At 56.5% G+C, this 21,922-nt stretch overlaps 1 protein-coding gene across 2 annotated transcripts; it reads left to right on the top strand.

Moving 5' to 3' along the window:
- The first annotated feature begins 17 nt into the window (after window positions 1–17).
- Window positions 18–21,766, top strand: SMTNL2 (smoothelin like 2). 2 transcript variants are annotated; one of them, XM_019980398.2, is made up of 8 exons: window positions 21–492; window positions 8,385–8,475; window positions 8,992–9,234; window positions 9,907–9,982; window positions 10,880–11,059; window positions 12,103–12,220; window positions 12,509–12,660; window positions 20,822–21,766. In XM_019980398.2, exons 1-8 carry the CDS (start codon window positions 103–105, stop codon window positions 20,946–20,948), a joined length of 1,377 nt encoding a protein of 458 aa, XP_019835957.2. In that variant the 5' UTR covers window positions 21–102; the 3' UTR covers window positions 20,949–21,766. The 2 variants fall into 2 exon arrangements, with proteins under 2 accessions (XP_070628967.1, XP_019835957.2); XM_070772866.1 differs by lacking the exon at window positions 8,992–9,234 and having other exon boundaries at window positions 18–492.
- Window positions 21,767–21,922: the final 156 nt, after the last annotated feature.

Genomic DNA, 21,922 nt, shown 5'->3' with positions numbered 1-21,922 from the left:
AACCCAGCCAGGGGTGGCCAGTTGCGGTCCGGAGCTGCGGAGCTCGACTATTCTCTCCGGGTCAGGCCCGATCTCCCCGACAAACAAGCGCCCGGCCCGGCCATGGAGTCGGCCCCCGACGCCGAGGAGGCGCGCACAGTGCGCGAGGCGCTGGGCCGCTACGAGGCGGCGCTGGAGGGCGCGGTGCGCGCTCTTCACGAGGACATGCAGGGGTTGCAGCGCGGTGTGGAGCAGCGCGTGGCCGAGGCGCTGCGCCTGGCGGGGCCGCTGGCGCGCACCGTGGCCGAGCTGCAGCGCGACAACCAGAGACTGCAGACGCAGCTCGAACGCTTGACGCGCCAGGTGGAGTCGCTGGGTTTGACGACCGGGCTGGCGCCCGCTCCCGGCACACCCAGCCCTCCGCCCGCGCCCGGCGTCCCGAACCGCGCGCCGCGTCTGGGCACCGCGCGGTTTGCCAGCCATGCCACCTTCTCGCTGTCCGGCCGCAGCCAGGTGAGCCTAGGGGAGCGCGGGCGCCTGTTCGCGTGCGCCGGGGGAGAGTGGCTCCGCGACCCCTGCCGCCCCCTAGGTCCCGAGTGCGTGCTCCTGCCGCTGCGACCCGGTCGTGGGGATCCGGCTACGGTCGGGGAAACCACCGGCTTAGGCTGCCCGCCGCACCTGTCTCGGACCCCCTCCCTTCTTTGCAGCCAGGTCCCATTTTCCCCGAGCTCTGTCCCGCTGTCTCCAACTGTCCTTTGGCACTCGGGCGCTGTAACACCAACCCCGGCCTGGCCGACATGTTGGAATGGTCAGCAACACCCCCCACCCCCTACTTCCCCACCTCCGTTGACTCGCCCCTGTGATGCCCCTTCACTGAGGCCTGACGGCTCGGGTTATTGATTAACCCAGGTGGAGAACTCCAGCGCGGTGTGAGTGTCGGGGGCAGTACCCAGTCTGTTGGGGCGCAGCTGGGCACAGCCTTTGGGAACTCACCGTGGCGGGGAATCCTTACCGTGATGGGAGAGACGGGGTTGGGGTAGAGGCCAGGGGAACCAGTTCTGAGCAGTCTAGATTTCTGGGGTCAGTGACTGGCCAGCGACCCACACTGTGGGGGCGGGGCAGAGGCCGGTGTGGACCAGTCACTGCCCTGATCACGGGGCCTCCTGGAGTGGGTCGTTAGAATGTTCTCTGGTGTGCACAGTGGCCCTTTGGTGGGATTTTCCACCCTGCCCCTGGCATGTGCTCCAGGGTTGGGTTTCCAGGGTCTGGGTAGTTGGCACCTGCCAGTCCCTCTCAGTTCAGTCCATCACTCATTCAGATCTCTTGTGTGGGCTGGGCTGCACCTCAAGGGGCTGGAAGCGGAGGGGGGAGGTTATCAGATTAACCTTTGCCCCTAGAGGTCCCAGCCTGGATGGGAGATGGCCCCACATGGAGCAGTCCCAACAGTGCTGGCAGCCAGAGCGGGTGTTCTCTCATCCTAGCGGGTTTTGTCCTGGAGGCCTAGGACCTGCTGCTGCAGGGCGTGGTGTGTGAGGCTGTACCGACCGCCTCAGAGAGGCTCAAAGGACTCAGTGGCCAGAGGGGAGCCTGGTGGGGTATGAGAGGAGAGGGGTGAGTTGAGAAGGCCCCCAGATGATGGGCCAGGGAGTTGGGCTTTGTCTTGGGGGGTGGGGTGAGAGGTTCTTAAACATGCTGGTGACAGAGCCCCTGAGTGTCCCAATGTCAAAGAACATGTGCGTGCGTGCGTGCGTGCTAAGTCACTTTAGTCGTGTCCAACTCTGCAACCCTAGGGACCATAGCCTGCCAGACTCCTCTGTCCATGGGATTCTCCTGGCAAGAATACTGGAGAGGGTTGCCATGACCTCCTCCAGGGGATCTTCCTGACCCAGGGATGAAACCTGTGTCTCTTAAGTCTCCTGCATTGGCGGGCAGGCTCTTTCCCACCAGCGCCACTTGGGAAGCCCATCTAGAAATATGGATACACTTAATTCTGTCCTTTGAGCATGACCACTACTTGGCCAGGATATAATATCATCACTGTGAGATCACACGCACCTAATAAACTGTGTCATCGACTGTTTCTGAGCTTTTATTTTAACATACATTTGCTACTTGTTTACTCACAGAAGCAGCTGTCTAAGTTTCAGAAAAATACTCTGAGTCATGTATGCATATGTACATGAATTCACACACATATGTAGAAGTTTCTCCAGTCTTCTATTTTAAGTGGGAATTGGCCTTCAGTCACATGGGGCTTCCCTGGTGTCTCAAATGGTAAAGAATCTACCTACAATGTGGGGGAGACCCAGGTTCAATCCCTGGGTCAGGAAGATCCCCTGGAGAACGGAATGGTAACCCACTCCAATATTCTTGCCTGGAGAATCCTATAAACAAAGGAGCCTGGCGGGCTACAGCCCATGGGGTGGCAAAGAGCAGCTAACACTTTCGCTTTCATGTGGGGTGAACTAGTCCTCTTGGCTGTTGGGTGGTGGTGAGGGGCACTGGCCAGGGAAGGAATAGGCTCCTCCTTGTATCCAGCAAGCTCCCTCATGGATGGATGGGCGTTGGAGGGCAGTTGCAGGCAGGGTAACTTAAATGCCGTGGTCCAAGGAGAGGACAGCCAAGGGTGGGTGAAGGGAGCATCAGGACTGCCTTGCAGCGCTGTCTTGGAGGGGCAGTCATCAGGGTGAGACGGTCTTTGGATGTGAGCAGGGAGGCAGGGAGCGCAGCCCTACTGGGGGACTCCTGGGTCACAGATCTGTGGGGAGGCCAGTTCCCTCTGGGTTGTCCTGAGGGTGAGGGACATCCTGGTGAAGCTGACCCAGAGCAAGTGGAGTCACAGATCTGGTCGAGGCCAGAGGTGAGGAAGACAGCAGGGCAGAGCTGGTGGGTGAAGCCCTAGAATGGGTGGGGTCTTCAGGGGAGCAGAGGGAGAAGGTGAGGCTGGAGCCCTCTGTGGAGGTCAAGGAGCTGCCAGGGAGTGCGGAGGTCCCTGAAAGCCCATTCTTAGACTTGGAGAGAAGGCGGGGGCCCTTCTGGAAGAAGGGGTTGGGAGTCATCAGGGGTGCCACAGCCTCTTGGAGCCTCTTGGCAGGTCAGGATGGAGACGCAGTTGGGGAGCAGGTTCTGGGCTTCAGAAAAGCCTGGAGTGGGTGGGGCAGCGGGCAGAGTTCAGCACTGTGGGTGGAGGATGGTCGAGGTCTCCCGATGGGTCAGAGGCTCTCTGGGTCCCAGGCAGCTTCCCCCTACCCCGAGGCACTGGCCTCCACTTCTCCTGCAGCCCACCTCTCAGGATCACCCACCCAGACTCCAAGCCAGTTTCTGGCAGGGAGGGGCGCTGTGTGGAGTCATCCACGCGTTGTCGCTTTCCCGCTGTGACCAGCAGCTTGTGATCAGGCGCTTGGTCATGAACAGGGAATCGGGTCTCTAGGGCGAGACTGGAAAGAGTCATAGCTGGGCGCCAGGGCTGTCTGGCCTCTCAAACTTGTGTGTGAGTTTGTGTGTGTTGCTGGATGGGGGAGTCTAGGTGTGAGGGTCTTATCCACGCATGAGAGCCAGTGGTGACAGTGGTCAGGCAGTGTGGAGGCTGGTCTGTCCACTGCCCCTCTGTGATAAGCAATGAGATTTAGAGACCCTCGGTTGAGACCCTTTCGCTTCCTGCTCTTTCAAAGTGGGAACCGCCAGGGTTGGAGGAGGGTTGAATTCAGCATGTACATATGCTCTGAACTCAATGCAGAGTTGATTTAGTAATCCACTTCTGAGTGCACAAACCTTGACCTTGCCAGGTAGTGAGCAGCCAGGGAGGCTCAGGGAGGAGTGAGAGGGCAGGGCGGTAGGGTGGGAGTAATCAGGGAGGACTCCCTGTAGGAGGCCTGAGACCCTGTAGCAAACAGGAGCTGCTTAAGGCTCATTTGCAGTGAGGCCGTGGGGACATCTCTCAGCTGGACCTCAGGTCCCTTGTATCTCAGGAGGACTGGCCAGCCCTGTTTGGGCCCTGAGCCGAGCCGGCTGAGTAGTTATGACAGTGACATCTGCCCGGTGGGTTCATAAGAGTGTCCACGAAGCCACAGTTGTGATCTGGCCAGTGGAGGGAGCTGGCTGGGGGCAGCCTGAGGCCGGGCCAGGCCCGGCCCAGGAGGCTGCACCAGAGTTGGTCCCTGGAAATGTCCCTAGCTGAGCTGGAGCCACCAGGTCCCCATGTCAGAGGCAGTGGAGCCCCTCCCGAGTGGCTGCCAGGAGCAGCGTCGAGATTGGACGTGAAAGAAACCAGACTTGCCTTATCTGCCTTCCTTTCCCAGACACACTGTGTGATAAGAGAGTTAAATGCTTTGGGGAGAAGTTTGAATTGAGTCTTTAAAACCGGTGGTGTGAGTGAGTGAGGAGGAGGAGGAGGCTGGGGCAGCCTTGTTAGGGGCTCAGGATGGGGGTTGTGCTGGGCCTGCTGACGTGCGCCCCTGTCCACACGCACAAGCCCACGTGGAGTCAGGCAGCCCCAAGGATGCCTGAACTATTATTCCTGCCCTCTCAACAGTGTTTAAAAACTTCCCCAGGAAGAGTGTCTCTGACTTACCTCCCCTCCCCCCACCCCCACCTCCCTGCCTTCCACCTCTCTCCCTAACATTCCTGGGCCTGGACTCCCTGACCGGGAGCCTCCCCTTTCTTCAGACAAAGCCCAGGTCTTGGGGCTGTGACAGTTGGCTCCCCAGGACCCGTTTGGTCCCCAGGGCTCTCCGGTGACTTGACTTCTACCCTGGCCCCAGCATGCAGAGGGTCCCCCTGCCCAGTCCCTTCTCTGTGGCTGAAGCAGGCATCCCCCACCAAAGGACGACCACTGCAGGGGTGTGCTGGGGGCCCATGCCTGGGCTTGGGGACTCAGATCCCACTGGGGCAGTTACCCCACCCTTCCCCTCATCTGTGAGACGGCTGGGGCCTGATTGCACAAATTTGTCTCGAGTGGTCCTTCCTGCTCCTGGAAAGCATGAGCGCTTTGTGGACAGAGCCCGGGGTTGGGATAGGAGACCCCAACCTTGACACTGCTGCTGCCTTTAGTCATGGGGTGAGGTTAGGGGTGACCCCAACCCCCAAGCTCCTGTGACGAGTTGGGGGGTGGCCTCTGAGGAGCCCCTGGGTCTGAGGTGTGGGCCGAGCCCTTTGCTTGGATGAGCAGTGGTTTCCATCTCAGGCGTGGGGGAGTGCAGGGCAGGGGGAGCCTGGGAGTCTGGCCTCCCAGCGTGAGTCAATCCAGCCCCTTCCCTCTTGCTTTGCTGGAGACCACCTGATGGGAATTCAGACCCTGCCTCCTGTCTGATGGTGGTGTCTGGTCCCCTAGGCCATCATGCAGAGCATGGGGCCTGTGCCATGCAAGAGGAGGTGTCTGTGGGGCCCCACAGAGAGACCCACATTCCTGAGAAGATGGTTTCACCACCAGCTGGGCCCTCCAGGCCCCTGCCTAGACCTGCAGAACCTGTGGGACCAGGGTAGGGTGTGTGTGGGGGGACAGGGAGCCCCCGAGCTGAGCACCCTGCTGACAGGCGGGGCTGGAGTTCGGGGTGGACTGGCTGTTTCCCCTCTGTCTGCTGAGTTAGCTTCAGGTTAGGCCCTAGGGGTGCCCCGCACCCTGAGGGGCCAGGAGAGGCCCCCTCTTCTCCACTGTATCGGTTGGGAACTCTCTCTCTCCATCCTTCTGAATCAGAAGTTGGAGGGGGCCACCTCCTCTCCAAACCCAGGCTCGATCCTATGCTCTTCCACTTCCCCAGGGTCCCCACCCCACAGAGGGTCCCCTCACCCTGCTAGAGTCTTTCTCTCAGCCTCTAAGCATCGTCCCCCTCTTCGGCCTGGGTGAGCCCTTCAAACCCCTTTCCCCGCCCCCACCTGCCCATGATTGCAGTTCCTGTGTCTCCATTTCAACCCGAGGCTGTCTCCTGCCTTCACCTCCACCTCTGACTCAGCTCCTAAACTATCACCCAGCACCTCTTTTTGGATTAACCCCAATGGACCCTTTTAGATCTTGCCTTGACCTTCTTTTCCTGGACCCAAGGCCACCTTGGGAGCCGCTGACGCGCCAGCCTTCTCGTTGTACTTCCACCTGCCTTTCTCAGTGTTCTTTCGGTTTTCTTCCTCCTCCCTCTGGCGGCTGCTCCTCATTCTCCTCTGCAGATGCCTCCTCTGCCCCCGCACACGGTGCCCATCCCAGGCCTCTTCGGCCCCCAGCCAGCTCTTCTGCTGGGCTCTGGATGTGAGACCCCTACGCCTCTATTGTTTGTTCATCCTCCCTCTGAAACTTCAGACTCAAATATCCAGCTGCTTCCTGACCTCAACTCCCTGATGCCTCAGGCGCTCCTAATACTCACGTCCCAAATTGAAGTCCTTATTTTCCCCCCAGTTCCCCCTTCTCTCTCCATAGTCACATCCCCCAGGCCCAAAGCCCAGGCTTGGAAGACGTGTGACTACCCCCCCCTCATATCCACTTACTCTCCCCAGATGCTGAGTCCATTTTGTCCTCCACTCTTTTGCTGCCCCATCTCTGCTCCCCAGATCCCCATCTGAGACTAGGGAGGTAACTGGCCATCTGGTCACCCGTTTCCATGCCACTGTCTCATTGGTTTCTGAAGGATGTTTCTAAAACAGAGCTGACGGCCTTCAGTTCCTTCTTGTCCAAGGAGTCAAGTCCAGGCTCTCCAGGATGGCACCTTGAGCTGCTTAGTGCCTCCCCCCCGCCACCAGATCAGAACACTTTGGGCCTTAATGTCTCTGTGCTTTGGCAGGTATCACTCGCTCTACTGGGAATGGCTTCCACTCCTGGTCCACCTGGCTTACTCTCGCCGGGCTCAGCCACCCCTGCTTCCCTGACCCGCTGGGCTGGATGAAGTTTGTCCTAGGCATGCACCCTCATGCTAGATTGACGTCATCTGCTCACAGTCCTGGCTCCCACACCACACTGATCCCCTCATGGCAGGGTGGATACCTCTTGTACTCGTTACAGTCATAGCTGAGCCACTGGGGCCCAGGGATGGGCCGTTGTCATCTGGGAACCTGGTGGACAAGGGGGCCAGTCTGGCAGTGTCTAAGAAGAGTTATGGCCAACCTCTCAAGCCACTCATCGTGGGCTCTGAGTAGAGCCCCTGATTTGGGTCTGCCTCTGTCTTCTCTTGCCAGGCAGACCCCATCAGGCTTACAGATACTCTGTACTCTCCAACCTCCCTCCACGTAAGAAGGGTAGGGCCAAGGCTGAAGAGAACATCTGTCCTGACCACGAATCTTAGCTGTTTCTTACTGGGTAACCTTGGACAGTGCATCTCCTTTTTCTGAGCCCTCAGGTCCCATCTGTAAAATGGGTGTGCTAGCATCGACCTGGGACAACAGAAGCAAAGTGGTATGAATGGCATGCCTGGGCAAAGGGCCTGATGGCTTGGCAGGCTTCAAAATGATGGAGGTTTGCGTAGCCTACGCCCTCATCTCCAGCAGGGAAACTGACCCAGAGGGGGCACAACCGTCTGACCTGAGTCACCCGGCTCTTGGTCTTGGCTCTCTCTCTCCACGTGACACCCCCAACTGCTGCAGGCCAGAGGGAACGGAGGGGTCAATGGAACCCAGTAAGGCCTCTGTACTCTGGACATCCAGGCAAATCTTGTGACCCCGCAGCCAGTGAAAAGACCTCAGCATGAGGGCTTCAGGGCCAATTGTTGGCCCAGAAGGACCTTACTTAGGTCACTGGGTTTGGGCTCCCGACACGGCCCCAGGCCGGGTTCTCCTGACCCCAGTCACCTGGTCCTGCCTGGGCAAAGGGGTTGGGTGCCTTGCGTATTCCGTTGGACTCCCAGCCTCTTTTTTTTTTCTTTAAGATGTATTTATTTCTGGCTGTGCTGGGTCTTGGTTGCTCCGCACAGGCTTTCTCCACTTGTGCTGAGCAGGAGCTACTTTCTACTCGTGATGTGTGGGCTTCTCATGGCAGTGGTTTCTCTTGTTGCAGAGTGCAGGCTCTGGGGGCTTCAGCAGTTACGGCTCATGAGCTCCAGAGCACGGGCTATTGTGGTGTAATGAGTTTAGCTGCTCCACGGCACGTGGGATCTCCCCAGACCAGGGATTGAACCCGTGTCCTACCACTGAGCAACCAGGGAAGCCCTGGAACTCCCAGTCGGGACCTTTACTCTAGCATTTTGGTGGTCTGGGATGAGCCCAGTGGAGGCTTCTGCCTCCAGGATCCTGGTGGTTCAGTTGGTGAGGCTGAGTCCATGTCAGCTTCTTATATGAATGGGGCCCATCACTGAACATCCTCCCCACCCCAGAACTGTCTCTCTCAAAATGTTTGTCCTGCCAGAATCAGGGAGGGTCTCTGGCCATGATTGTGGGGGAGGGGCAGCTGGCCCCCCGCTGACTGGGTCTTGGTGGGGTTTGTCTCTCTATAGAGCCTGGACCACCATGACGAGGCCAGTGAGTTGGAGATGAGAAGGACCTCAAACTCATGCATCATCGAGAACGGGCACCAGCCCGGGGCAGGTAGGGGCTGACGGCAGAGGAGGGCGAGCCGGGTAGCTTCGGGGTCAGGGCTTCAGCTGTGCCTCTGCGCCAGGCTAGCTCTTGCCTGGGACAGAGGACCTGCACCTAAACCCCAGCGAGTGGAGAGGCTGACGGGAGGGCAGCCTCATTCAGTGTGAAGTGGAGCTTTGCAAACACAGAAAAAAATGAGAGATCCTGGAAGGTGTTGAGCTTCCTCGCTTCTGGAGGAAAGCAAGCAGGGGCTGAGGAATCATCCAGCTGCTGAACTGGGTAGAAAGAGAGGCAACTATTTATTGAACTGTCTGTTCAGTAAACAGGCAGTTTATTGAAAGTTAAAGCAGATGCCAGGTCTGGTTGGAGCAGCAGGGAGAGGTCAGGGAGGCTGGAGTGATAGGGGAGGCCTTCCTGGAGAAGGTGGGAAGAGGGTTCACAGAGACTGGAGTCCTCCTGGGAGGGTCTGAAGCCCCTGTGGATGCCATAGCTGACAGCTCCACCCCTGCTGGTCACATGTTCCAGATCCAGGTGACGGACCCCCTGAGGCCACTCAAACCATCCCAGCACCAGAGCCCCCCAAGCCTCGCCCTGTGAGCCTCTCCTTGCGGCTGCCTCACCAGCCAGTCACAGCCGTCACACGAGTCTCCGAGAGGTTCTCTGGGGAGACCTCAGCCACAGCTCTGTCGCCCACATCTGCTGCCATCCTGGGGGGCCTCAGCTCGAGCCCCAGCGAGGCTACCACCCCCTGGACTCCCAGTCCCAGTGGTAGGAGCAGGAGGGCATGCATGGCCTCAGAGTGGGAGGGAGGGCAGGGGCTGGGGTGGGGTGGGGTGGGGGTGTTGGCAAGAGACCCAGAAAACCTGGGCCAACCCCCAGCCTCCCCAACCTGTCACCGTGACCCCTTTCCCTAGCTTGGGGCCCCTCCTTCCTGACTCCTCTGCTAGAGATGCTGTGAAGTAGCATCAACCCTGTAGGATACCGCCGTGGCTTTTCCTACAGGTCCAGGTTGCGGCTGGAAGGTGGCCTCTCACCCTGCACACTTTGGCGTGGCCCCTGGGGCCTGTCTGGACCCTGGGGTCAGGCCTCAGTGGCAAGTCCTGGGGTTGGGCTGTGTAGGTTTCCAGAATGAAAACTTGGGATCAAAGTGTTTATGGGCACGCAGCCCAAGAGGCCCTGGGCTCTGTACTCTCAAAAGCAGGAGGGAGCACTGTAAAAGGCCTCTTTTATGTCACTGCTCTATGTCCCCAGCATCCTTTGTCCTCAAGTGCTAGCTGAGGCAGGGCCAGCTTAGCCCAGGGATCCCGCCCATGCCCTGGAGTGACGCTGGGTAAAGGGCACAGGGCCAGGTCAGCGGAAGGGAGGCAGGCAGTGGTGCCCCCCACGCCCCACACCCTGAGGCCAGGGTTTGTTATTTATCTCTCTTGCCTTGTCCCTCAGAGAAGAATTCTTCCCTCCCACGGTCTCTGTCCAGCTCTGGCTTCGGGGCAATGACGGCCAGCAGGAACAACAACAGGTGAGTCTGAGTCAGGGCCCCAGTCCCTGGTGGGGAGGGATCGTCCCTCCCCAGGAAGCGCCTGGGCTTTGCCTTGGACCCAGGCTGCCTGGGCCCCTGCAGGGAGCTCCCTGTGCTGACCTCCAGGGAAATGAGGCAGCGAGGCTAGGAGGTAGAGGGTTTTATGGCCACAGACTGGTTTCACTGAGGAGCCTTGAAAGCAAGTCTGTGCACAGACTGGAGCGGGTGTCTCAGTCCACCCAGGAAGATGGAGCGTGGGACCATCTCTGCTTTCCTCTTCATCCATCCTGGCTGGGCCCCTCCCTTCCAGCTGGGTGCTTCCTGTCCCTGGCCAAGGAGGTCCCTGGAGGTAGGACCCCCAGCCTGGGGCAGGTCTGCCGCCTTCTGGCCTACAGGGGTCCCCAGGCTCCCCCAGGCCCACTGGATTGTGATCAGAGCTGGGGGCGGGGCTGGCTTGACCTCCCCCGCCCGCCACCTCCTTTTAATAATGAAAGGAGGATTGTGACTTTCTGGCGAACTGTTCTGGGAGAGACAAAGGGGAGCTTTTCAGTGGTGGCATGGAGGGGGCCTGGCCCTGGGGGTGGCTCTGGGTTCACCTCCCGCAAGGAGAATGCCCCCCAACCCCAGGCACTGACACCTGCCAAGGGGTGATTACTCCCAGAGAGGGGGGCCCATGGGCTGTCTGGCCTGCCTCAGAGAACAGCTCAGCTCAGAAAACCTGCAGAACCGGTTGGGGACTAGAGCCAGTGATGTTTCCTCTCTCCCTGGAGCCCGGTTGCTGCCTCATTTCACACTCAGTGGGGCAGGGGACCCGGGGCGGGGGACCGGGGGCCTGGTGAGCTAGTGATGGGCGGGTCTGTGTTCCTGACTCTGTGGTTCTCTCCCTCCCTGACTCAGCCCTCCGCTGGTGACGCCACCCCAGTCACCGCCATCCCCGCAGCCACCAGCCACGACTCAGGCCCATCGACCCGGGGAGCGTCGCCGGGAGCTGGTGAGGTCACAGACGCTGCCCCGCACGTCTGGGGCACAGGCCCGGAAGGCATTGTTTGAGAAATGGGAGCAGGATACAGCCGGCAAGTACGGATGCTCTCCAGATCAGTCAGGGCCCCCAGAGAGGCCAGGACTCAGACCAGGGTCAGGCAGGCACAGCGCAGCAAAGCTGGCCCTTTCTGTTCCCCAATATGTGACCTCTTGGGCAAAACACAAGGTCAGGGCTGACTACAGGGTGGGGTGGGCTGAGAGGTAGGCAGGACCAATGGAGGGAGGAGAGGAGGGGGCAGGCGGGCCAGGCAAGGCCTGGTGAGAGCCCAGCCCGCTCCCTGCATTCCAGAGGGGCCCCTGGCCACCCTCACGCCCACATTCCTCACCCAACTGGAGAAGTTGGTTTCAGGGCGTGACAGGGGAGACCAGAGGGCAGTCCCTGGGGTTCCCAGTAGGAGCTGGGAGGTGACACAGCGAGACCCAGGGCCCACCAGCCCCTTCAACACCCCAACCCCACCCCCTTAGAGATCAAGTCCAACTTTGCAATTTATCCAGCCTTCCTTCCTCTGGTGATATTAACGCCTACTGCTTGAATGGTAGGCCCAGGCCTGTATGATGATAACCCCACCCCAAGTCCCGGCTCTCAAGGCTCTGACTTTAGTGAGGGGGACAGACCCAGGAAGTGTCCCACTGACCCTGACACCTGATCTTGGCCATCAAGGAGTGTCCATAGGACCCAGAGGAGAAAACTATCCCTCTGGGCTAGGAAAGAGCCGTCAGGGAGGGCAGCCCAAGAGGGAGGCTCAGAGGAGGTGGGATGAAGGGAAGTGGAGCGGATGCTCCAGGCAGAGGGGAGGAGCACGGGCCGGGTGGGCTTAGGCCCTCTGCCCCCAGATCACCAGCGTGGTGAGTAAAAGGCAGCCCAGAGGCTAGAAGCAGGGCTGGTCTGTCAGATCCCATCGAGGCAGGCTGTGCTCTGGGATGCACGGCTCCTGCCTGGACGTGGGTGTGGGGTTGGGAGGTTGCGTGCTACCTGAGTGAGCAGGTGAAGCATGGTCTCCGAGGAGATGGCAGCTGAGGGGCAGCCCCCAACCCCTGCCCCGCAGCCCCCACCCAGCAGGCCTGCCCTCTGTCCGCAGGGGGAAGGGCGAGACACGGGCGAAGCTGAAGCGCTCGCAGAGCTTCGGCGTGGCCAGTGCCAGCAGCATCAAGCAGATCCTGCTCGAGTGGTGCCGCAGCAAAACACTTGGCTACCAGGTGAGCCCGGCTGGGCCGCTGGGACCCCGACCAGAGGCTGGAGTGGGCATCGCCCCCGGCTGTCGTTCCAGGAACCCCAGGGTGGGACGGAGGGGTAGGAGCTGGAGAAACCATGCCCTCCCGATGGGTCCCCAGCTGGGAGTCCAGCAAGCATGGGCACTTATTACTGAGCTGGGTGGATGGTTGCCTGGGGAGTGGCTGGGAGGACCATGGGGTCGAGTCAGGTGGGGGAGCTGAAGCCGGCACCATACCCCCTCTCCACCTCATCCCCCTGCCTTGGCCTCGCAGCACGTGGACCTGCAGAACTTCTCCTCCAGCTGGAGCGACGGGATGGCCTTCTGCGCCCTAGTGCACTCCTTCTTCCCTGACGCCTTTGACTACAACGCGCTGAGTCCCACACAGCGGCGGCAGAACTTCGAGCTGGCCTTCACCATGGCCGAGTGAGTCTGGGGGGTCGGAAGGCACGGTTGCTTTGGCCAAGCCCCAGCTGCCGAACAGCAGGAAATTGAGTAATATCTGCCTGGGGGACATTTCAGACTTCTCCAGTGGGTCCATTTTGCTCCCCTAAATGTGATCAAAAGCATTGATTATAAAATTGCCTACCTTCTTAAGACGTGCTCATAGAGAGAGGAGGGGCTTCCCTGGTGGCTGAGAGGGTAAAGAATCTGCCTGTAGTGCAGGAGACCTGGGCTTGATCCCTAGGTCCGGAGGGTCCCCTGGAGAAGGGAATGGCAACCCACTTCAGTATTCTTGCCTGGAGAATTCAATTCCATGGACAGAGGAGCCTGGTGGGCTACAGTCCATGGGGTTGCAAAAGAGTTGGACACGACTGAGCGACTTTCACGTAGGGAGAGGAGGGGGTGAGGGGTGATTCTGGGGTCAGGAGGTGCTGGGAAGCTTGGGATTTGGTTATAGATTGAGGGCTACCCCAGGGTGTCAGGAGAGTGGCAAAGGGGTGTATCAGTCAGGGCTCTGGTGGCGGGTTGGCGGGGGTGCGTTCAAATTGAGTAGGCAGGAGAGTTTAACAAAGGGATTCCTTGTAAATGAGTGGGCTGAAGTGGGAAGAAGCCAGGTGTCCTGCGATACCCTCGGGCTGGGGAGAGCAGCTCTACGCAGACACAGAGGGCTGGCTCTACTTGGGGCAGTGGGTGGGTGCGACCAGCTCACAATGACCGGTCAGGAAGGGTTAGGGAATAAATACCCTGCCTTCCCCCTCCTCCTGCCCTCACCCCAGGGCCTCCTGTGTGTTGAACACAGAGGCAGAGGGCAAGGGAGCTGTTGCCACAATCCATCGAGTCCCCCACCCCTATCCAGGGCAGGCACGGGGGTAGAGATGAGGGTATGGAGGGCTGCCTGATGCTGGGAATTAAGGGGAGGAGGGTTGGAGGGCAGTAAGGCCTCCCGGAGCCCGAGTTTCCTGGAGGGAACATTTATCATTCTCTCCTACCCGCCCTCCTTTGTGCCTGGGGGGTGAGCCTCCACCATCCGGCGTGCCTGGCCCCTTCCGTGTCTTGTCTGCAGCCCTGGTACCCGTGTCCAGGAGGTGCCCCCCCTACTGCCTTGCCTGCCCCCCTCAGTCTGTTCCAGCCCCCACACCCTGGCCCCGAGCCTGGCTGGAGGAGTTGCAGCTCACAGGTTACATCCCGGAGCCCAGTACCGAGGGTCTCGCCCTGGGGGACAGATTGGAGAACCTGAGCATGATCGCTCGGCCCGCCAGTGTCGCCCCATTGTGTTGTCCCAGATGACGTGCGTGGCCCCTCGGCCCCCTTGGGGTCACAAGAACCCCTTGTATACTTTGAAAGTCATTCCTTTCTTGGCTGCTTGGGATTAGCTGTCATCCTAATTGCAGAAACAGCTCTGGACGGAGTGTGTTACACAACTGAGTCCAGACGATGCTGAAGGAAAGCCAAGTGTAACAGCTCCATGTTGGGAAGGGGGCGTCTCCCCAGGAGGAGATCCAGCTGTTTGCAAGCCTAGAAAGGGTGGCTGTCAAAACAGCACATGGTCAGAGGGTGCAGGGCCTGGACCTCTGATGTAGGCACCCCAAGTCCCACCCACGCTGGGTGAGGCTACCCTTGGCTGACCCATCGAATTCAGGGGGCCAGGCCATGCCAGCTCATGCCCTGGCTGCCTTGGTCACCCTAAGCCCTGGACTATGCTGGGCTTGTGCAGGAAAGAGGGGGGGCCCTGGGATGGTGGCCCTGCACCCCAGCTCTCAGGGAACACAGCTTCCCTTGGCAGCCGGAGCCAGAGAGATTCGTGGCTCAGCACGAGGTTTGAGCTCACAGCGCCTGCAGACTCCAACCAGATGTTTCTTCTATTCCCAAATCAGGGGCGGGAGTAGGGGGAGCCTGCTCCAGGTTTTGCCTCTCTCCTACCCAGAGAAGACAACAAGGTAAAAATTGGCCTTGCCTCCCTGTGGCCTGAGTCTGTTTCAGGCTGGCTGGGGAGGGGAGGATGGTCTGTGGGCCCCTGAGATGAGTTCTTGCTTTTCTGCTGACTCGAGAGGTAGGGGAGGGGCAACTACAGTAGGCCTGAGGGGGAGGAAGGTGCCTCCCCCCATGAGTCATCTGGGATATCACCTCCCAGGTACCTGGGGGAGCAAGCTATGGGGTGGGCCTGCCCACCCAAGGCCTCCTGGGACGGCAGCTTGGCTCACCTAGTTTCCTGGACAATAAGTTGGTTAGAAAAGCTGGAAAGGGAGACTTCCCTGGTGGTCCAGAGGTTAAGAAATCCGCCTGCCAGTGTCGGGAACGAGGGTTCAATCCCTGGTCCGGGAAGATTCCACATTCTGTGGAGCAGCTAAGCCTGTGGGCCAGCCTGCACTCTAGAGCCCACGAGCCACAACTACTGAAGCCCACGGGCTGCAATGACTGAAGCTCGGGCGCCTAGAGCCTCTGCTCCGCAGCAAGAGAAGCCACACAGTGGGAAGCCTGTGCACCACAGCTAGAGAGTAGCCCCTCTCACCTCAGCCAGAGAAAGCCCGCACGGCAATGAAGACCCAGCACAGCCATAAATAAATATTTTTTTTAAGCTGAGAAAAATAAACTAAAAAAATAATAATGATACAAAAGAAAAAAGCTGCAAAGAAAACACAGGGAGACCTCCAGGAGAATACTGATTATCAGCATCTTAACAGATGCTGGGGTTAGACAGCAGAAGCCAAGCAGACCCACAGGGCTATGAGAAGCCATCGGAGACCACGGGGGCAGCAGGAGGGACGTAAGACAGGCAGGCTGCAGCGGGCACCATGGGGCGACCGGAGGAGGGAAAGCGGCAGGGTCAGGGCTCCCTGACGTCAGGAAGGAGATTTTTCCAGACCCTTCAGTGAGCAAGGGGTCTTAAAAGCACACACCTCTAGAACCTGGGGAGTGAGAGGGGTTTGTGTGCCCCTCTCCCAATAACTTGCCTCCCCGGAGCTTCCCGGGGCCTAATCTGTGTGAGTGATGCGGTGCTGACAGCTCAGTGAGCTCCCCTTATTGGACAGGTGCTCAGGGCTTGGAAAGCGGGAGGACCGGCCCGTATTACGGGTGTGTGACCCCCTGCGCTCTGCTCCCCGTATCTCCAGGCGTTGTGCAAGCCCGGCCCGGGCCCTGTGCCTGAGGCTCCCCCTTGCCCTGCGGAGAATGTGCCCTGCTCTCAGGTTACGGCCCAGCTGAGGAGCTTCCAGGCTATTTGTAGTGCCCATGTGTCTGAAAAACCAGATAGGGGCTGTAGTCAAGCCCTGGCATCCCAGGCTGCATTTAGAAAAGGCTTAAACAAATAAAAATAGCCCCTCACACACCTCCTCCATTTCCCTGACAGCCCTGTAGGTACTGAAGATCACAATAGAAAGTAATAGGAGAAAACCCTCTGACCCTTTCTTAACTCCAAACGAGGTTGGGCTGAGTCAATCCATCTCAAGTTGGGAGTAGGCAGAGGGTAACTCTGGTTCTCGCTGTGCAGTGACATTTGAAATGATCTGTACTTTTTCCTTGGGACTATTGTTGCATGCTGCTCCAACTGTTTAAAACAAGCTTGTATTATTTTCACAAAAGCAGTCATGTTTTCACTTAAAAGGCAATCAGGGCCCCTACTATTTTGAGACTGTAATGTTTTTATAAAAGTCAGAGTGCATCATCGTTTTCCTTTGCTCACATCCCGTCCCAAGGAGCTATGTGCACAGCTACAAGAGGAATCTTGTCGTTACTGTCATGGCTGGTGGGGTGGGGACAAGATGGATGTGGCTCAGTCCCTGGGTTCTTTGCTGGGGAAGCCAGCATCTTGCCCATGGCTTCCTGTCTGGGGGGTAGAGGGTGATGACAGGTTCAGACCTTAGTGCCCATCCTGAGGGCCACCCTGGGCAGGGGCAGGGATGTCCTTACTGGGGGGCCCAGCGCAGCCTCTAGAATGAAGCACAGGTTGGACAAAATTCAGAACATGCCAACGATTCTCGGTGCTCTTCCATGAAGAGGGCTAGAGAGAAACCAGAACCACCAGCTCAGGGCAGAGGTCCCAGGTACCCACTGTGGGCACGGTGAAGGAAGCAGACGTGTTTAGTTGTAGGGAAAGATGTGGATATTAAGATTTTCTCCTGGGACTTTCCTGGTGATCCAGTGGCTAAGAGTCTGTCTTCCAACGTGGGGACATGGTTTTGATCCCTATTTGGGGAACTGGAATCCCATGTGCCACAGGGCAAGTGATCGTAGCACCGCAACTGGAGAAAGCCCGCAAGCTGCAATGAAGACCCAGAGCAACCAAAAAAAAGACAAAAGATTTTCTTCCAACATGCGAAAGGCTCTTCTGTGGGGAAAAAAGTTAGACTGAGAATAGCCTTGTGGGGACAATAGGTAGAAAGGACTTAGAGGCAAAATTGCATAAGAAATGCGAGGAGGAACTTCCTCATGGTCAGAGCCTGCCATGGTCAGAGCAGGGCAATTGGAACCATCCTTGAAGGAAGTTAGGGCCCCTTCCCTGGACCTGGATGTGAGCACAGCCGAGGCAGGGCCTCCACCAGGGGCTTGGTGTTTGGAGGATGGGATTTCAGTTCTCTTCCAAGGTTGAGGTTTAGGGTTTGAATGGTGCCCACATTTCCTGGAGGGACTGACTACTGAGGTCACTGCTGTCAGAGGTGATACCTGGGCACAACACTTGGCATCCTCTGACTGCAGCCCTGGGAGGGAGGGGGAGAGAGAGAATCCTTGTGCTGCAGGTGAGGAAAAGGCTTCAGATGCTACCTGATAGCTCAGAGAGGTGGAGTCAGGTTGAAGGCCTCCCCAGGAACTCAGATTTTCAACAAAGCACTGTTGCATGCACACTCTTGTCAGAGCGCCAACCCCCTTGACACTGAGCCCCACCCTGGCCCATCCTGGGGAACAAGGGTGCCCGCTCATCGGTCCAGAAGCACTCGCCACCCCATGAACCCATCAGATTTCTTTACTAGCTGCTCACTCCAAACCCAGGGGGACGCAGCAGTGGGATCCAGAACAGGTGTCTCTGTTTCACCCTGACATTTGGTTTCTGATCTGAGGCCTGGTATCAGGCCAGCACCAAAGAACGGCCCGTGCTGATGTTACACAGCTTGTCTTTGGAGCAAGCAAGCCAGGGAGCCGGTAGGGACTGGTAGAAAGCTCTCGGGGTACTGGGCGTGAACAAGCCTGCCTGGAAGGGGAGCGGCAGTGGGAAGCTGATTTCTACCCCACCCCCAGGAATTGGCACAGAAGGCTGGAGCAATGAGCAGAGCCAAGAGCTGAACCCAGCTCTTTAGAGTTCCAGTTCTGGCCACTTTCCCCTGAGGACCTGCTCTGATGTTTAGAGAGAACCATTACAATACAAACAGCAACAGTGATCACCACTCACAGTTACTGAACTCTCCATGCCAGACGCCACTCAAACTGCTTTGTGTGATTCGCTCATTAATCCCTCCCACCGCCCTGTGAAGTGGCTGTTATTCCAGATGGGGAAACTGAGGCCCCAAGAAGTTGTGTCCTGCTCAAATCATGTAGCTAGGAAGGGTGCAGCTGGAGTGTGAATGCTGACACATATATCAGTTCAGTTCAGTCACTCCATCGTGTCTGACTCTTTGGGACCCCATGGACTGCAGCACGCCAGGCTTCCCTGTCCTTCACCAACTCCCGGAGCTTGCACAAACTCTTGCCCATCGAGTCCGTGATGCCATCCAACCATCTCATCCTTTGTCATCCCCTTCTCCTCCTGCCTTCAATCTTTCCCAGTATCAGGGTCTTTTCTTATGAGTCAGTTCTTCGAATCAGGTGGCCAAAGTATTGGAGTTTCAGCTTCAGCAACAGTCTTTCCAATGAATATTCAGGACTGATTTCCTTTAGGATGGACTGGTTGAATCTCCTTGCAGTCCAAGAGACTCTCAAGAGTCTTCTCCAATACCACAGTTCAAAAGCATCAACTCTTCAGTGCTCAGCTTCCTTTGTGGTCCAACTCTCACATCCACACATAACTACTGGAAAAACCATAGCTTTGACTAGACAGACCTTTGTTGGCAAAGTAATGTCTCTGCTTTTTAACATGCTGTCTCGGTTGGTCATAGCTTTTCTTCCAAGGAACAAGAGTCTTTTAGTTTCATGGCTGCATTCACCATCTGCAGTGATTTTGGAGCCCCCAAAAATAGTCTCACTGTTTCCCCATCTATTTGTTATGAAGTGATCAGACCAGATGCCATGATCTTAGTTTTCTGAATGTTGAGTTTTAAGCCAACTTTTTCACTCTCCTCTTTCACTTTCATCAACAGGCTCTTTAGTTCTTTGCTTTCTGCCATAAAGGTGGTGTCATCAGCATATCTGAGGTTATTAATAGTTCTCCCAGCAATCTTGATTCCAGCTTGTGGTTCATCCAGCCCCTCATATATGGGGGCAAAAAGACCAGGGACCCTGGAACAAGAGGGCACACAGTTGCTGAAGGAAGGACACTGATGACTGGACCAAGTGCAGTTGCTTTTGGGCCTTCTGGGTCTGGCCACATCCGGTGCAGGGTGGGAGAGGGGCTGTGCTGGGCATCACAGAGGACCCCTGCCATTACTCCTAGGTACATGCTCATCCCCACGAGACCCTGAAGCCCGTACCTTCGGTTCCCACCCTCAGCTGGGAACAATGGAGGGAACGGCTTTTCTTCCAGCCCAGTGAAAGGCCCCAGTTTCCACATTCTTCTACCCCAGTGGGCCAGAAGTTAAACCAGTATTTCCCAGAGCATGAGGCCTAGGGCAGAGTTGAGAGAGGCTCTCAAGACGATTTTAAGCAATTTTTAAACCTTTGAGTTGTTGTGACCCTTGTATGCATGCTTAGTCGTGTCTGACTCTTTGCGACCCCATGGACTGTAGCCCACCAGGCTCCTCCGCCCATGGGATTTTCCAGGCAAGAATACTTGAGTGGGTTGCCATTTTCTCCTCCAGGGGATCTTCCAGACTCAGGGACCTGCATCTCCTGCATTGGCAGGTGGATTCTTTACCACTGAGCCACCTGGGAAGCCCCTTAATGGCTCATGACCAGCATTAAAAAAATTGAAAAAAGAAGTGGGGAGTGAAAGATGAAATCTAGAGAAAATATGAATAGTAGAAAGGGTCAATATTTTTGTGAAACTTTATTTCCCCATACAGGTATGTGTATGCTGAATCATGAAAGATCTCTAACTATGGGTTATGGTTTTAAAAAAAAGGTTAAAGACTGTTTTAGGAGGCATATGGGTAGATTTATTTTTTACCTGATTCATTTTACATTTATTTTCATAGTCTATGCTGATTCTCCATACACTGCTGATAGACATTGGATTTTTTTAGTGAAATTTAATTTCAGAGCTGGATGTTTATCAATAAAACTAACCATTTTGATTCATATAAATTTGACTAAATTAATAAAAACTGAAATTTTTTTTAGCAGAACTTAATATTTAGTGAAACTTGAAAGGGAAATTGAATTTCACTGAAAATTTAAAGTAAGTTTAGTTGGGTCTCCCCGGTGGCTCAGATAGTAAAGAATCTGCCTGCAATGCAGGAGATCCCAGTTTAATCCCTGGGTTGTGAAGATCCCCTGGAGAAGGGAATGGCAACCCACTCCAATATTCTTGCCAGGAGAATCCCACGGACAGAGGAGCCTGGTGGGCTACAGTCCATGGGGTCGAAAAGAATCGGACACAGCTGAGTGACTTTCACTCACTCACTAGTTAGCTAAAGCGGCTTTTCTGGTACCTCAGTGGTAACGAATCCACCTGCCAATGCAGGAGGTGCAGGTTCAATCCCTGGTTTGGGAAGATGCCCTGGGGAAGGAAATGGCAAGCCACTCCAGTATTCTTGCCTGGAGAATACCATGGACTCAGGAGCCTGGCAGGCTACAGTCCACGGGGTCACAGAGTTGGACATAACTGAGAGACTGAAATACAACAGTCAAGTCAAAACACGAGTTGGAAGGGTGCTTCCTCCATGTGGGAGTTCGGGAAACACTGCATTAGAGAGAGTAACTCCACAAACTCTTGTGGGGTAATGTGAATTCCCTACTGGGGGCACTCAGGAGCCTCCAGCTCTGGGCTGAGCTGTGTTCCCCAGCAGTGATGCTGGCTGCTGGCTGGGGCTGACATTCTGATGGGGCGTCTGTGTTTCAGGAACCTGGCCAACTGCGAGCGCCTCATTGAGGTGGAGGACATGATGGTGATGGGCCGCAAGCCGGACCCCATGTGCGTCTTCACCTACGTCCAGTCTCTGTACAACCACCTGCGCCGCTTTGAGTGAAGCCCCTTGGGGCTGGAGAGCCATCCCCCAGAGAAGACGGTGAGGCCGCTGGTGTCCCCGAGTCAGGAGGCCCCCTTGAGCAGAGCTGCATAGTGGTGTGAGAGCGCTGTTTGTGCCGAGTGACTGCGCCCCCCACCTGCCCGGCTGCATTACTGATGAAAAGTACCACTGAACTGCGCTCCGACTCATTACAGCCAAGGGCTCCGAGGAAAAGGAAGTATTACTGGAGAGAGAGAAATTGGTGCTAAGTAATTCTCTTCCTTAAAAAAAAAAAATGCTTGTCTGTAGATTCCGGAAGCCTGAATCACAGTGTTCCTTCTACTGAACTGGATCCATTGGCTTTACAGCATTGCATTGATTACAAAGTGTTGTTTGTTTTTTTTTTTTATCAGAATAGCCAGAGTTTTCTACTTCCCCCCACTATTGTAGGTTCCTTTCCTCCCTTGCTCTGGGCCCCTGCCAGGAAACAGAGACGTATAATCAGCAGCTTGACAAGGATGACTAAAGTCTTGGGAAGAAACGGTTAATCACTCCGGGGTCTTGGGCAGCAGATGACCTACACGTCACCTCGGCTCTCTGGGGAGAGGGGAAGGCTCTCGCCTGGTCCTGTCCTTCCCAGGAGGGCCCCACAAGTGTTTGGCTAAGAATAGGCTCTTGGGAAGTTAACACTTTTAGGGAAGGACAGGCCCTTGGTGCTGTGAGGTGGTTTTTATTCACAGCTTTTTTTTTTTTTTAGGGGATTTGCTGCAGATATTTATAAAAAGTAACTCCATCTGTACCATTGACTGTTTGTACATAAAATGATGTGTCTCACCTTGCTTGGGATTTTTTATTTCATCTGGGAATAAGAGCTTTCACATACATGCCAAAAAAAAATCTACTTGAAACCGCAACCCCCCCAACCCCCTGCTTAATTTTTTGTACCAAAATCACCACCCAGAAAGTTGAAATCACATTTGCTTTTTTTGCATTTG

Source organism: Bos indicus, chromosome 19, assembly GCF_029378745.1.
Source record: "Bos indicus isolate NIAB-ARS_2022 breed Sahiwal x Tharparkar chromosome 19, NIAB-ARS_B.indTharparkar_mat_pri_1.0, whole genome shotgun sequence".
Classification (NCBI taxonomy): Eukaryota; Metazoa; Chordata; class Mammalia; order Artiodactyla; family Bovidae; genus Bos; species Bos indicus.
Note: the sequence above shows the minus strand (reverse complement) of the source record. Positions and strands in the feature narration are given on the sequence as shown.